The sequence below is a fragment of the Camelina sativa genome, chromosome 18 (genome assembly GCF_030686135.1).
Source record: "Camelina sativa cultivar CO46 ecotype springtype chromosome 18, ASM3068613v1".
Lineage (NCBI taxonomy): Eukaryota > Viridiplantae > Streptophyta > Magnoliopsida > Brassicales > Brassicaceae > Camelina > Camelina sativa.
The window spans coordinates 21,019,810-21,035,761 of NC_141897.1; the positions used below are offsets into that span (position 1 = coordinate 21,019,810).

Sequence of the window (15,952 nt, forward strand, 5' to 3'; positions counted from 1 at the left end):
TCTATAGTTCTCATTATTATTTACCATATGAGGTGACTTTAGAAACAATATTAAATAAGAGAATTATAAGAAAATGAAGGATTTCTCCCTTCATAATTTAGCATTAGGTGGGAACGTTGACAATTTGTGGAGGAAACGTGTTCACAAAGTGCAAATATATTTAGCACTAAAAAAGACATGATTATTTGTTTCATGTAATTATTTACACTTGAGCTTATTTTTCAAATAATTATATTACTTACGTCCATTGTGCACGGGTGATTTTTAATACTTTAATTTTTGTTTCTATTCTCTTGTACTTAAAGACATAAGCTTTGATTGGTTTGAAGCTCACAAATAAAAGAAGAACATATCACCGTTACAAAAATGTTGCAATTGTTTCCTTTGTAATTATGCTAGTTTATGCATGTCAATAATATGATTATTGAAGAAAAAAGAATAAGTAATATCATGCCAACATTGCATTAAAAAAAAAGGTAATCAATACACTAGAATAAAAGGTCAATCATTCCTAATCTAACATACTTGAAGATCTAATTTTTTATTATATAATATCTTGTAAGTTGCTTTTTAATAAGACAAAACTAAACTCTAAAAAAGGTCTTATTATATACAAATCGTAATTTTTCGGTCCCTGTGATTTGTATATACTGTAAATGATTATAATGTTCCCTATGATTTGTATTTTTTTTTGGTCGTCATATCCTTATAGGCTTATATGACCATGAATACATCGTGGTGGAGGAATGATCTCCGCAACTCCACAATCAACCAATCATTTTCAAGAAAACATTATTCAAATTTACACCTCACATAACATTTTCTCTTCATCTTTTGATTTGTTTTCTTTCAAAGAATGTAATTATAATTGTTTGCTAATAATTCAACTAGTTTACACTACAAAGTACAAACTAAGTGAAAATCAATTCTCTAGTTTCACACTTCCACTCTTCTTGTCTTCTCATATATACGCGTGTGTTTAAACGACTTCATCAAACAATATACTTAATATAACCAATCCTTTCGTTCTTGATTGCTGCATTCTAAATACATACATGTGTAAGTGATATGAGTGAGATATGTATAGCCCAATGAAATATGGATTGGTGTACATTATATAGAGAAAGAGGTAGATTAATACACACACTCACGCACGAGCTTCACGTGTAGCCCCCATTACTTTTGGACCCCACATAATGATAACGGGCCCCCCGTAAGGCCCACTTATTAGACCGGAAAGAACGGTGGTTCGTTGGCAATGGCTGACTTGACAGTGGCTAGGAGGACCACGCCGGGCTCACGACTCCAATCATATAATTTCTTCTACTGGGACCAACTTAGCGGCTTCAGCCACAAGATGTACTGGTGCTTACCTTTACCGTTTAAGATCCAATCGAACCAACTTAAACCGGTTGCTCACTTGGGTAAAGAAAACGTGTGGTATGATTGGTTTGGATAACTGTCACTCTCTCAGTGTTTCCGAAGACCTATCAATGTACTCAAAACCGTCGGTTTGTCGGTCCCATCATCTAATACTGTATATGAAACAGATGAAAATTTGGTTTTTTCGAAATTTAAAGTGGCATTCTCACAACTCTACATATATATTATATACATACATGATACACCTCATCCATCTCTTTATAGTACGTACATATTACTCACGAAACTAGATGCGTGCAATATTTATATATATCTTTATAAAGACCATACTAAAATGATATATAGAATTTGCAAGTATAATCATAGTGGTTCCAAGTGGAGAAATTGGAGATAGAAGCGTACTGCTTAAGAACCACCTTTTTTATTTTATTTTTATATATATTAATAGCAATATCAGAGAGACACTGATATAAGGGGAAAAAGAGAGAAAAGAGACACACTCTGCCGTCAAAACTAAAAAAATAAGGTCTAGCATTAGGTCATGATATTTACTACATAATCTAATGATCCTTATGATCTCTAATTTCTCTGAACTTTGCTTTTGTTCAAGAAGAAATTTATAAATATAACCTAAAAATTTTAACATGGTTGAAAACAACAATAGCTTAAAATTATAGTTAGACTGACAAACCCACAAATCGATACTTATCAAATAAAAATATAACTAACGTGGTATATATTCATGTGAATTTGATGTATGACCACAACAATTAAACGAGTGAACAGAAACAAATAAAGAAATAAACGAAAATAACAAAAATTATTTTGATTGAACTTACGGATCAAGTTTTTGTTGAAAAAAATGCCAATGTGGACCATATGGTATGAGTATAGAATTTCAATCGGTCATAAAAAAATTCGATTACCTTAAGAAGTAAATACCACATATGTTTCTCTAAGTTATCAATCTTGTATCACCTACGTATGAGTATGACAATCAAATTTTCAAAGTAGTTACGTTGTATTAACTTTTTTATTCATAGAAATATACGTTCGCCTATCTTCATATATGTGATCATGCATATTCAAAACTCTAAGCCTACTTTAAAGAAAACATGAAAACGTATGTTTTCTTGACATTCGAGAATTTATTATAATGTCTAGAAATATGAATCAAATGGAGGATTTGGATGTAAGTTTAAAAGGGTTGAGAAGAACTGAAGAAGGAAGAACTCAACAAGTGAGAAGTTTGGTGGGGACAAAAAGGAAGTGAAGTGGGGACAGCACCGAAGGCGATAAGGAGCTTTTTTCTCGGCGATGATGTTCCCTGTGTTATTACGTAACCACTCATGTCACGCCACGTTATTTTATTACTGTTTTTTTTTAATAAATTATTCTACTGTTATCTTCTGTTTTTAATAGTTCACTTGTTTGTTTCTTACAATATTTACATTTACTCAAAAGAAAAGAAAAACCGTCTATTTAATTACAATAAAATAAAACACTTCATATAAGTAGTACAAAAACTTGACAAAATATTAATATACTTTTTGGTGATTTGTTTCTCTAGTTTGAGTACTCGTTGGTATCTTAATTATAAACACTAGAAAGAGACAAAAAAAATATATTTATTTAAATCTGTGTATAAATAACTGGTAATTTTAATTTTTAAGCAATCATCACAATCAAACTTTATAAGAAAATTGTCTTATCTTTGTTCATGGCTGAATCATCTTAGAGTTTTATATGGATATGTATAGTTTAATTCCCAATTTACAACTTTTAAGTTGGAATTCATATAATCTGTTTTTTCATATCAAAACACATTCAAACTTTACGTAAAGTAAGATCCAATGGGTTCAAACCTTACAATTCTAAAAAATCTGCACAGATTATAACTGCGGAAAAGTATCCTATCAACTTGTAGAAGTTCTCTCTTTCTTTCGGTTCGTTATAATTGTTCATTAGTTAAATTGTAAAGCTAAAATATATGTATATATATATATATATAAGTTTTTCTGAACCTTTTCCATGGCTAACTATCGATCAACTATGTCACACTAATTAAAAAAACATTGTTTTCTTATTCAAAAAGAACATACGTATCCATTTCACCAAACGAATCTAATAAATAACTCGACTATATAGGATATTATATATATTGCTAGTTGACGATCAACGTACGGTCAATTAAAAAACTAGGGATTTTATAGTTTAATCTAACTATCTAAAGTGTCGTACATATTTGAGACTTCGAGTAACATCAACGCGGGAGAATAAACGCAGGCGGATAAAGGTGTGAAATGGTTAAAATTTCAACAATTTTTGTTGATGGCTAAGACGTCTAAAAGAGTACTCCATTTCTTTTTCTATCTAGTTTTAATAAACGCGATCTCTATTGTATGTTACCAAGAGTTTTTTTAATGTTTCAAGTTTATAAAAATCTTGATATGTACAATTTGGTTTTAAATATTTTTTTAGCTTACAAAAATTTAATCCTTTTAGCGGTATGAACACCAATCCACAAAACGTGAACAATTGCAGCCACGACCGCACCAACTGAAACGCTTAATTAGTATTTGTCAAATATATAACTAAAGGGAAGTAGTTTATTTGAAAAACGTCTCATTCAATGGTTGGTAGAGAGATAGTTCTAAAAGATCACATTACTTCTCTATCACACACAGTGTAGAAAGTGAAAACTTATGCAACACTTCAGGTAGAGAGAGAAAGACAGTGATAGCTTAGTTATAATTAAAGACCCCCAAAATCCAAATAGAATCTTCCCTTAATAAAGTATTAAACAAAATAAATTACAAAAAAATTATAATATAAAGCACAATTCCTTTTCCATCACGAGAGCTTTTTGTCTCTGTTTACATTGATGTGCCTATATATATGTGTATATATAAGCCTAGAGAATCCGCCATAATCGGAACACTCGAAGTCTTTAGTGTTCTCAACATAAACAACTAAAACAAGACAAAACGCTTTTGTCTCTTTCTCCAAATCTACGAGGAACCAAGAGAAGACAAAAAAAAAATCGAATACTTACTAAGCTTGCATATATATAAGAAGAAGATTCAAGTAAGTTTCTTTCAGTACAGAGAACAATGTATGTTTCTGATTTTCGGTCTTCAATATGTTACAAAATCGCATATATATATATATTCACAAATATACTCACTTTCGTTCACGAGAAGTCGAGAACAACTATGTTTCCATAATATTACATTTTTGATTTTATTCTCCTTGGAAACTATGTACGTTAACTTAATTTATCTGACGTATGTATATATGTGGTTCATATATGTGGTTCATATATATACATACGTCAGATAGATTAATGGGAGAATGGGAAGATTAAAAGATATGGGGCGTATAATTAATAATAATATGTTCATTTAACGACTGTGGAAAGTGAATTACTACTTTGAAACCATGCATAAAAGTAATTACTTTTGTTTTTGTCGACTAAGTAATTTTGTTTTTAGTATCATTTTATGTGTATAAAGTTTTGTTCAATGGAATCATTATGAGTAATCAAAGTATCAAATTTAACTTTTTCATAATGAAATGGATCAAATATACTTTAATCATAATTACTTTTACATTTTTATTATAGGCATACTTGAATTCTTAATTTCACATCAGTTCCATGCATATCTTTCTATGTACCGATGATAAAGTATGTGTTACAAATTGCCATATTGCAGAACATATAAAAAATTAGTAGATCATAATGGAGAGTCTCTCGCACATTCCTCCCGGTTATCGATTCCATCCGACCGATGAAGAACTTGTTGACTATTATCTCAAGAACAAAGTTGCATTCCCGGGAATGCAAGTTGATGTAATCAAAGATGTCGATCTCTACAAAATCGAGCCATGGGACATCCAAGGTATGTATGCATTCCAACGTTCCATTTTGATTTCATTAGTTAAATCGTAATATATACTACATAAACTAGGTTTTGAAACTTCTAATTCAAAATCAAGATCTTGTATTTTTTTTTTTTTTTAAATTAAAATGTTATTTTTTTGGGCTATATAGAGTTATGTGGACGAGGGACGGGAGAAGAGAGGGAATGGTATTTCTTTAGCCACAAGGACAAGAAATATCCAACTGGGACACGAACCAATAGAGCAACGGGCTCCGGATTTTGGAAAGCAACAGGTCGAGACAAGGCCATATACTCAAAGCAAGAGCTTGTTGGGATGAGGAAGACTCTTGTGTTTTACAAAGGTAGGGCCCCGAATGGTCAGAAATCCGATTGGATAATGCATGAATACCGTCTTGAGACCGATGAAAATGGACCACCTCATGAGGAAGGATGGGTGGTTTGTCGCGCTTTCAAGAAGAAACTAACCACGATGAATTACAACAATCCAAGAACAATGATGGGATCATCATCAGGCCAAGAATCTAATTGGTTCACGCAACAAATGGATGTTGCTAATGGTAATTACTACCATCTCCCTGATCTAGAGAGTCCAAGAATGTTTCAAGGCTCATCATCATTACATCAGAATGATCAAGACCCTTATGGTGTTGTACTAAGCACTATTAACGCAAACCCAACCACGATAATGCAACGAGACGATGGTCCTGTTATTACCAATGATGATAATCATATGATCATGATGAACACAAGTAATGGTGGTCATCATCAATCAGGATTACTAGTCAATGATGATCATAATGATCAAGTGATGGATTGGCAAACGCTTGACAAGTTTGTTGCTTCTCAGCTAATCATGGGCCAAGAAGAGGAAGAAGTAAATAAAGATCCATCAGATAACTCTTCGAATGAAACATTTCATCATCTCTCTGAAGAGCAAGCAACAATGGTTTCTATGAATGCCTCTTCCACTTCTTCTCCTTGTTCCTTCTACTCTTGGGCTCAAAATACACACACGTAAGATCAATCCTTAAAACGTGTGTGTAAATCCGCACGCCTATATATAATTAATTGAGGTTCATGCTTATTGATTACATATCATACATATGTCTTAACGACTACTGATTATTATTTTACACAAAAATTGTTTATTTATTGTGTTGTAACTTTATAGTTTTATAAGATCCCATATATAAATATAAAGATCATATTATTTTGTTTCTACTAGTATCTGGTAAACAGTAGACATAATCAAAACCAACACATAAGCTAATTGACAAAACAGATCGTCTACCAGTTTAGGAACACAACATCGCACTATTGACACAAGAGACAAGATTTTTGAGTGATGACATTAATCATATAGAAAGCCAAAATATACTGAAAATATATAACACAATAGTCATTGTAACTTGATTACTCTCATCGTAATCAATGAACCACAAGAGCAACAAATTGTTACGAAAATTAAGTAGGAGTGAGAATGATGGTCTTCTCGTTCGTTTGATCACAAAGATAACCATAGAAACTAACCATACTCGCAACAAAACCAACTAAACCAAAACTAACCAAACCCCTAAACCGCTTCGTCTTCATCCTCTCGGTTTTTCTCTTCGTCAACTTCTCCTCTAACGACGCATCGTCTTTATATTCTTCGTGCAACGTTTCAACCAACGAGCGAACCAAACCGGTCTCATCATCAACATTGACACCACCACCACTTTCCAAACTCTGCATGTCCGGTTCGTTAATTGGACCGGTCAACTCCTTGAAAGCCTCTTCAAGTTCGGTTAACCTCTTAGCCATGCAACGAAGTTTCATCATTCTTCTGCTCCTTCTTCACATTCCTTAACCGACGTTATCTCCGCAGTTAAAAGGGTATGCGTGAAAAGAAACCGGTCTTTGAATTCCCGGTATGCTATAGTATGATCACCATTACCAGAACCGATTACTTCTAGCAAACACTCAAGTTCTTCGAGTTTCTTCTCCAAGATTGGGTTTGCTTTCGCCGCCGCCGTCGTCGTCGTCTTCATCCTTTTTTTAACCATTTGGTTATTTTTTTTACTCCCATTTACGAAAGATTTTTAAAATAAAACAACTTCTCGTATTCTCTCGTAGTGGGTTGCGACGACGGTTTTTGTGAAATTACATTACACGTGTTATATAACCGTCTGAGGCCAAATTTACGTGGCCATACTAAAATCCACGTCGGCACTCAAGTTTTTAACTCCCTCGACGATATCGATATATTTCTTTGTAGGAATCTGCTTCATATCCATTGGTCCAACATGAAATTTATGTATTAACAAACATATAAAACCATGCATTAATCATTCATAAAAGGTACGAACCATTGTGGGAGTTTCATATTACATTGTTACATTAATATGGAACCTTCTAAACGGTGTCGAAGGTTTCGGGAAAATTCAATTTCCCGCTCCTCTGTTCCCAAATCCAGATGCCTCGTTTTCAAAATCCCAAATCGACTCCTAAATCCTAATTATTAAAAATCTTCTGCCAATTAAAAAAAAAAAAGAAAAATTACACTTCAGATTCGACTTGTGCTTCTTTTGCAACGTTTCAATTTCGTGTACCTTCGATCTAAAATTTCCAATTTTTGAAATCGGGTTTCTGGGGTTTTCCGATTTAAGCTACTCTACTCGCTCTATCTAGGGTTTGCTTTTACAGTCAGTGAGGGAAATTTGGGGGAAGAAGATGCATATAAAAGAGATATGCTTAGAGGGTTTCAAATCGTATGCGACGAGGACGGTTGTTTCTGGTTTCGATCAACACTTCAATGCGATAACGGGTCTTAATGGGTCGGGCAAATCCAATATCCTCGATTCGATCTGTTTCGTTCTGGGTATCACTAATCTCCAGCAGGTTCGAGCTGCTAATCTGCAGGAGCTTGTCTATAAGCAAGGACAAGCTGGGATTACTAAAGCGACTGTCTCGGTTACATTTGACAATTCCGAGAGACACAGGAGCCCTCTAGGCTATGAGGAGCACCCGGAGATTACTGTCACTAGACAAGTATGTTCTTTGTTTCTCCTTTCCTTCTACTTATCGTTGAGATATCAATTCATGGGTTTGTCAAAATTTGAGACTTTAACTTGGAATTGTGAATCTTTTTTGCCAAAGAGCATGTCTTGTTTTAGTTAGGATTACAGTTGGGCTTCAGAAAAGTAGCAAAATTTGTGATGTATAAAGAATAAAGCTTAGGGGTTTTGAGTTTAGCTTCTTAACTAATGCTGTAATGTTATGGTGAAATGGGTCTTCTATTTGCTTTAAGTGACCATTTCGTTTTGTATCTTTTGGTGTTTCAAGATTGTAGTTGGTGGTAGGAACAAGTATTTGATAAATGGGAAGCTAGCACAACCAAGTCAAGTTCAGAATCTTTTCCACTCGGTGCAGCTTAATGTCAACAACCCACATTTTCTCATTATGCAAGGGCGTATCACCAAAGTTCTAAACATGAAACCTCCCGAGATTTTATCCATGCTTGAAGAAGCTGCTGGAACAAGAATGTATGAAAACAAGAAAGAAGCTGCACTCAAAACGCTTGAGAAGAAGCAAACCAAGGTTGATGAGATTAATAAGCTCCTTGATCATGAAATTTTGCCGGCTCTGGAGAAGTTGAGGAAAGAAAAATCACAATACATGCAGTGGGCTAATGGTAACGCCGAACTGGATCGACTAAGGAGATTCTGTATTGCCTTTGAATATGTTCAAGCAGAGAAGATTAGAGACAATGCTGTTTTTGGAGTTGGAGAAATGAAGACCAAACTCACTAAGATCGACGAGGATACAGAAAAGACGCAGGGAGATATACAGGAAATTGAGAAACAGATAAAAACTCTGACTCGGGCAAAGGAAGCCAGCATGGGGGGAGAAGTTAAAACTCTGTCAGAAAAAGTGGATTCACTGTCTCAAGAAATGACACGTGAGTCATCTAAGCTTAACAACAAGGAGGACACCCTTTTGGGAGAAAAAGAGAATGCTGAAAAGGTTAGAGACAGGACCAAATTGTTATGTTATCTGTTACTAGAAGTGTTATAGATTCTCAGCTATTTCTGGCGTTCATGACTTCCTACTTGGTTTTGACAGATTGTTCACAATATTGAAGATTTAAAGAATTCCGTAAAAGAGAGAGCTGCTGCTGTGAAGAAGTCTGAGGAAGGAGCGGCAGATCTAAAACAAAGATTCCAGGAACTCTCCACCACATTGGAAGAGTGTGAAAAGGAACACCAGGTAGTACCACTAAATAACGTCGCTCTATTCCGTGCCAAAAAATATCCATTCTGTTTTATGTTAATTGGGTTTATGTCCCTTGATTTTTAGGGCGTACTAGCTGGTAAGAGTAGTGGAGATGAAGAGAAATGCTTAGAAGATCAACTACGGGATGCAAAGATTGCTGTTGGAACAGTTGGAACAGAGTTGAAACAGCTGAAAACCAAAATAGAACACTGTTCAAAGGAGCTAAATGAGAGAAAATCTCAGTTAATGTCAAAACGTGAAGAAGCCGTTGAAGTGGAGAATGAACTTGGAGCCAGGAAAAATGATGTGGAACGTGTAAAAAAGACACTTGAATCTATTCCTTATAATGAGGGTCAGATGGAAGCTTTGGAGAAGGTTAGCATGGTCACTTAAGTTAATTTTGTCTACTTCTATATAAAGTATCCATCTCTGACTGAGATAATTGTTTAGGACCGCGGAGCCGAACTTGAAGTTGTACAAAGGCTGGAAGATAAAGTGCGTGGGTTATCAGCTCAATTAGCAAATGTTCAGTTTACATACCGCGATCCTGAGAGGAACTTTGACCGTTCTAAGGTGAAAGGTGTGGTCGCAAAACTAATAAAAGTAAAAGATAGGTCCTCAATGACAGCGTTGGAGGTAGACTATATATCTTATCATTTCATAGTACACATTGTTGGATCTAATTGCCTGAAGTTACTTTGCTTTTCTATTTTCAGGTGACTGCTGGTGGGAAGTTGTATAATGTTGTTGTTGACTCAGAAGATACTGGAAAGCAGCTCCTTCAGAACGGTGCTCTTAGGAGAAGAGTTACAATTATACCTCTGAACAAAATCCAATCCTACGTTGTTCAGCCTAGAGTGCAGCAAGCGACTGCTAGATTGGTATGTAGTTATATTGTTTGGTACTTTCAAAATTAATCTCTTTGTTTTCATTTTCTTTGCTAATTTTCTATTATATTTCAGGTAGGAAAAGATAATGCTGAACTGGCACTTTCCTTAGTCGGTTACAGCGATGAACTAAAGGTACCCACCTGCATATAGTAACCTCCATCGCTGAGAATTTTTATCTCACGCATGTTTCTTTTAAGTGTTGAATTTTCAAGTTCAACTTCATATTTGTGTGATATATGTATTTTGCAGAATGCCATGGAGTATGTTTTTGGCTCCACTTTTGTTTGCAAAACTACTGATGCAGCCAAGGAAGTAAGTATTTCCCAAGCATTAATATTAATTACATGTGGCTAGCGCGTTCAGCTTCTTTTCTTGTAAGAAGATGTTAACTTATGTATGACTCTATACGTAGAATATGTGGTGTGCACATTTTTTCCATTGAGCTCCTTTTTAGTAACTCTTGACGAATCACATCTGATAATGCTATTATAAAGTTTATCAATGTTGTGGGTTATAGGTGCAACATCTACCATGATTTTATTCCGACTGTCTTCCTACTATTTTATTTATTTATTGCTTCTGCCTCTAGAGTTCAGTCTTTGATTTTTCCCTCATTGCTTCTTTTGCAGGTTGCTTTCAATCGAGATATTCGGACTCCAAGTGTCACGCTTGAAGGTGATATTTTCCAGCCAAGTGGTCTTCTTACTGGTGGGAGTCGCAAGTATGTCTTTCTTTCTTGAACGCTTAGATCTCTAGTTAGGGTCATCTCCTTGATTTTTTACGGGTGTGGTTCAGAAATGCCTAAAACTCAAAAATAAAAGTTTGTTGGTCATATTTTTTCCTTTGCCTTAGGGGTGGAGGTGATCTCCTCAGGCAACTTCATGACCTGGCAGAAGCTGAATCAAAATTACAAGGACACCAAAAAAGGTTGGCTGACATTGAAGCGCAGGTAAACCCTTAAGCGATTCTTACGAGATAGGTCTAAATATTTTGGATTTTGACAGATACTAGCCATATTTCGAAATTACAGTAAAACCTCTATAAATTAATAATATTGGGACCATGAAATTCTATTAATTTATCGAGGTTTTAATTTCTCGATAAATTAATAATTATTAATTTATAAAGAGACTTTCCTAATTTGGTAAAAAAAGTTTAAAAATAAAATTTAATCATTATGATTAATATTTTTATAAAACCAATTAAAATGAAAATAGCAATTATCATGTTTTGAAGAAAGTACTCAAATTTTTTTTTTACAGTTAAATATTAAAAATGAACTCTAATAAAAATTATATACATATATTTATATAATTTTATGTAATTATTAATTTATATTATTGATGGAACCATATATTTACAAAGAATTTTCAAAAAAAATATTATCTTATTATATTATCGAATTATGTCCTAAATTACACTAGTCCCAACTTGGGACCGAATAAATTTATTAATTTATAGAGATTATTAATTTAACGAATATTAATTTATAGAGGTTCTACTGTACTAAGAAACTGATAAAGTAGTAGCGTACTAATGCTCTAATTGCTCTCTATAGACTCCTCATGCCACACAGAGTTAAAGTGCTTTCAGTATTTTAAACGTATACTGCTGGTTTATCTTGATATCACAGATCAGAGAGCTTCAGCCTCTTCAAAAGAAATTCACAGATGTTAATGCACAGTTGGAGCTAAAAACGTATGACTTGTCCTTATTTTTGAAGAGGGCTGAACAGAATGAGCACCACAAGGTTTATATCTCCATCTTCTATCTATATCTTTTAAGCTAAATTGTTAGTTTCGTTGGGTTTTTTCTTGATACTTGAAGAACATGGGTTTATACTTTCCATCATTTGTCATATACACAGCTTGGTGAAGCAGTAAAAAAACTTGAAGAAGAGCTTGAAGAAGCGAGATCCCAAATCAAAGAGAAGGAACTTGCTTACAAAAATTGTGTGGATACTGTTTCCAAACTAGAGAATTCCATTAAAGACCATGACAAAAACAGAGAGGGAAGACTCAAGGACTTGGAAAAAACTATTAAGACCATCAAATCTCAGATGCAGGCAGCTTCCAAAGATTTAAAGGTATTAAATATTTTTAGTCAATTACTTACATGTCATTAAACTTCATGAATCCACTTTATAATTCCTTGTCCTGAGTTATCCAGTTTTATCATGAAATATTGCCTTCTTTTCAATTCGCTTTAACATTGTCTCTGGTTCGTCATGCTCATAGAGTCATGAAAATGAAAAAGAGAAGCTTGTGATGGAGGAAGAAGCAATGGTGCAAGAACATTCGTCCTTGGAGAGCCAGTTAGCTTCATTGAAAACCCAAATTAGCACTCTGACTTCGGAAGTAGACGAGCAGCGAGCCAAGGTAACTGTAATTTTTTCTACTCTTGGTGAAATTTGTTGAAAATGAAGAAATTTATCATATTAAAATATGATTCTTCTGCAGGTTGATGCCTTACAGAAGATTCATGATGAGTCTCTTGCTGAGCTCAAGTTGATACATGCAAAGATGAAGGAATGTGATACACAGATAAGTGGTCTGGTCAATGACCAGGAAAAGTTTCTGCAGAAGCTTAGTGAGATGAAGCTTGAGAGAAAGAAATTGGAAAATGAGGTACTTTCTGTTTTGTCTTCTTGCTGTTTTTAGGTTTTGCAAAGCAGCCTTGCTTGTTTCTTTCTTACTACCAGTCTGATTATGTTTCTCTTGCACTCTGTATAAAAATGTTACTTGTCGTATTCACTATTCTTGCCTGTTAAGAGTTTCTGCCTTGGGTTTCTTTAAAATTTTTAAAGTTCAAACGTCTCAATGGGTAACATACAGCTGTTGGGGATGGCAAGTGAACTTGAACTGGATATAGAGTCAAGACTTTCTTGTAACTTGGTTGTGATATAAAATTAGAGAAGTTAGTACTTTCTGAAATTTTTGCATGTCAAGGAATATACTTTTCGTGACAACTGTTTCTTCCAATTTATTTATAGGTCGTAAGGATGGAAACAGATCACAAGGATTGTTCCGCGAAGGTAGACAAACTTGTTGAAAAGCATACATGGATAGCATCTGAAAAGCAACTTTTTGGAAAAGGAGGGACAGATTATGATTTTGAATCTTGTGATCCGTATGTAGCTAGAGAAAAACTTGAAAAACTTCAGGCAGATCAATCAGGGTATGTTAATGCAACCTATATTGTCTTCACATTCTTGAAGTGCAATATCAAAATAACAGGCATTCTTCTTCTTTTCCTGGTTTTTTATTTCCCTCATGAAGCTTGGAAAAAAGAGTGAACAAGAAGGTTATGGCTATGTTTGAGAAAGCAGAAGATGAATACAATGCTCTGATATCGAAGAAAAATACTATCGAGGTCAGTTGCAGAAGGCAGAGAGCGCCTTTACAATGTATTTCAATAGCTTCGTGTGCCATCATCACTAATGCAGTTTTTTGGTTTTTTTTCCTAGAATGACAAATCAAAAATCACAAAAGTGATTGAGGAGCTTGATGAGAAGAAAAAAGAAACCCTGAAAGTTACGTGGGTTAAAGTTAACCAGTGAGTATCTATCTTTTCTCCAACAATGAGTTTTTCTTTGCTCTTAGGCTCATGATCTCGTTCCTCCATGTCTGAAATGAAAATATGATATATCAACTTATGTTAAATCCTTCTTTTTTAGGGATTTTGGATCTATCTTTTCAACTCTACTACCTGGCACCATGGCAAAACTAGAACCTCCTGAAAGCGGTAATTTCCTTGATGGTCTTGAGGTGCGTGTTGCCTTTGGAAAAGTTTGGAAACAGTCTTTATCAGAACTCAGTGGAGGGCAAAGATCACTTCTTGCGCTATCACTAATATTGGCATTGCTTCTCTTCAAACCAGCTCCTCTTTATATATTAGATGAGGTACAGCTCTGCTTCTCAATTTCAGATTTCTCAGTTCCCAATTGATATTTCAAATTACAATAGAAGATCTAAAGGGTCTGTTTATGTTTCTGATGTGGAACACTGGTATTCAATAACAATTGGTGAGTGAAAAGAGAAATACTCATGATTTTGATTTATTCAGGTTGATGCAGCTCTTGATCTTAGTCACACACAGAACATAGGAAGAATGATAAAAGCTCATTTCCCTCACTCGCAGGTCTAAATCTCTATTTCAAGCCTTACTAATATACTCTTATGTGTGTTTACTTAAATCCAATTTTGGCCTCACAACCTTCTCTGCTTTTGAAACTCTATTCTCAACAGTTTATCGTGGTCTCGCTGAAAGAAGGAATGTTCAACAACGCCAACGTTCTTTTCCGAACAAAGTTCGTTGATGGAGTTTCAACAGTCCAAAGGACAATAACAAAGCAGACCAAGTGATACGTCTTATACGTCATTAATTAAGATCAAGAATGTATTCCAAACACTATTCATCACTATGCAGATTTGCAATCCCATTTAGAATTTTACAGCTTAATGTTTTACTTTGTATGTCTATATTTTTAAGCTAAAAAACTTACTTGGGAGCAATTTGGCAGTTCCTTGTAGCACTCTCTTTGCATTGAAAATCAAGATCTTTTGTATAGAATATGACTGCTTTAGGCAATGTACTGCACTAGTAATCAAGATCATCATGTTCCTGAAAGAGTTGCACAAGGTGATTTAAAGTGCACTCAAAGAGTGAGCTTGATTAACTGAACCAACCTTGAGACTTCGACATTTCACTTTACTCTCTTGAGCTACGATTTGGTATAATAATTCCGCACAAGTGGTATTACTCCGCCGTAAAACAAGGCAAGAAAGGTCATGATAGCCTTACCTAAGCAATACTCAAACGTATTTGCTTCAAAAGCACACCCTAGAAACGTTCCAACGAAATTACCAAACAATAGTGTTTTGCTTCGCGTAAAAAAATATTTTGGGCATCAATTTTTGTTTTGCTTTATGCATTAAATTACTTTGGACCGGCTCTCCACAAAGGCAATGGTTTGCGCAGAGACTCAGAGCTCGAGAACAGAAACGATGGTTAGTTAAAACGTTAGTGAACTTTTTTTCTTTGTTTTTGTTTCTTTAGTTTCAGCGGTAACTCAGCCTTATATAGATCATTTAATTTTAGTGGGTCACTGGGTTGGACTGGTATGAGCTTTTAGTAATTAACTGCTTTAAGACGCGTGATGAAGTGAGCTTTTTTCCCACCGTCTTTTAGAATTACAAAATAATCTTGGGGGATTTTCAAAAATATCATTTTTCCTATATGTCATTTTTAAAAAATACGTTTTCATGTTATCTATTTTTAAAAATATCAATTTTTTATAGATAAAATGACTAAGTGAAGTTATTAGTTTGAGATTGGAATAGAGTTTTAATGAATTAAAAATATCCTGTCCATAATCTTTAACAATCTTTCACTTATTCACTTTTAATGATTTTGTTAGAACTCTTTAAAAATCTTCGTAAATTAGAATCCAATATCACCCCCTAAATTCTAAGCCCTAAGTTCAAAAGCAAAAAAAATTCTAAAAATAAATTTAACATA

General features: G+C 34.3%; 2 protein-coding genes and 1 pseudogene across 2 annotated transcripts; 2 read left to right on the forward strand and 1 right to left on the reverse strand.

Annotated features, from left to right (window-relative positions):
• Positions 1-4,238: 4,238 nt before the first annotated feature.
• Positions 4,239-6,509, forward strand: LOC147923112 (NAC domain-containing protein 101-like). The gene is made up of 3 exons (XM_087498153.1): positions 4,239-4,470; positions 5,100-5,285; positions 5,438-6,509. The coding sequence occupies exons 2-3, from the start codon at positions 5,126-5,128 to the stop codon at positions 6,304-6,306; spliced, it is 1,029 nt and encodes a 342-aa protein (XP_087354279.1). The 5' UTR covers positions 4,239-4,470; positions 5,100-5,125; the 3' UTR covers positions 6,307-6,509.
• A 114-nt stretch (positions 6,510-6,623) lies between these two features.
• Positions 6,624-7,407, reverse strand: LOC147923113 (uncharacterized; annotated as a pseudogene).
• Positions 7,408-7,630: 223 nt separating this feature from the next.
• LOC104762376 (structural maintenance of chromosomes protein 2-1) lies at positions 7,631-15,004 on the forward strand. Its single transcript, XM_010485651.3, has 20 exons — positions 7,631-8,318; positions 8,613-9,293; positions 9,393-9,536; positions 9,627-9,917; positions 9,993-10,178; positions 10,259-10,423; positions 10,505-10,564; positions 10,682-10,744; positions 11,062-11,153; positions 11,285-11,381; positions 12,066-12,182; positions 12,300-12,518; positions 12,670-12,810; positions 12,892-13,059; positions 13,425-13,609; positions 13,711-13,804; positions 13,899-13,987; positions 14,109-14,334; positions 14,498-14,572; positions 14,680-15,004. The coding sequence occupies exons 1-20, from the start codon at positions 8,001-8,003 to the stop codon at positions 14,794-14,796; spliced, it is 3,528 nt and encodes a 1,175-aa protein (XP_010483953.2). The 5' UTR covers positions 7,631-8,000; the 3' UTR covers positions 14,797-15,004.
• The last annotated feature ends 948 nt before the right edge of the window (positions 15,005-15,952 follow it).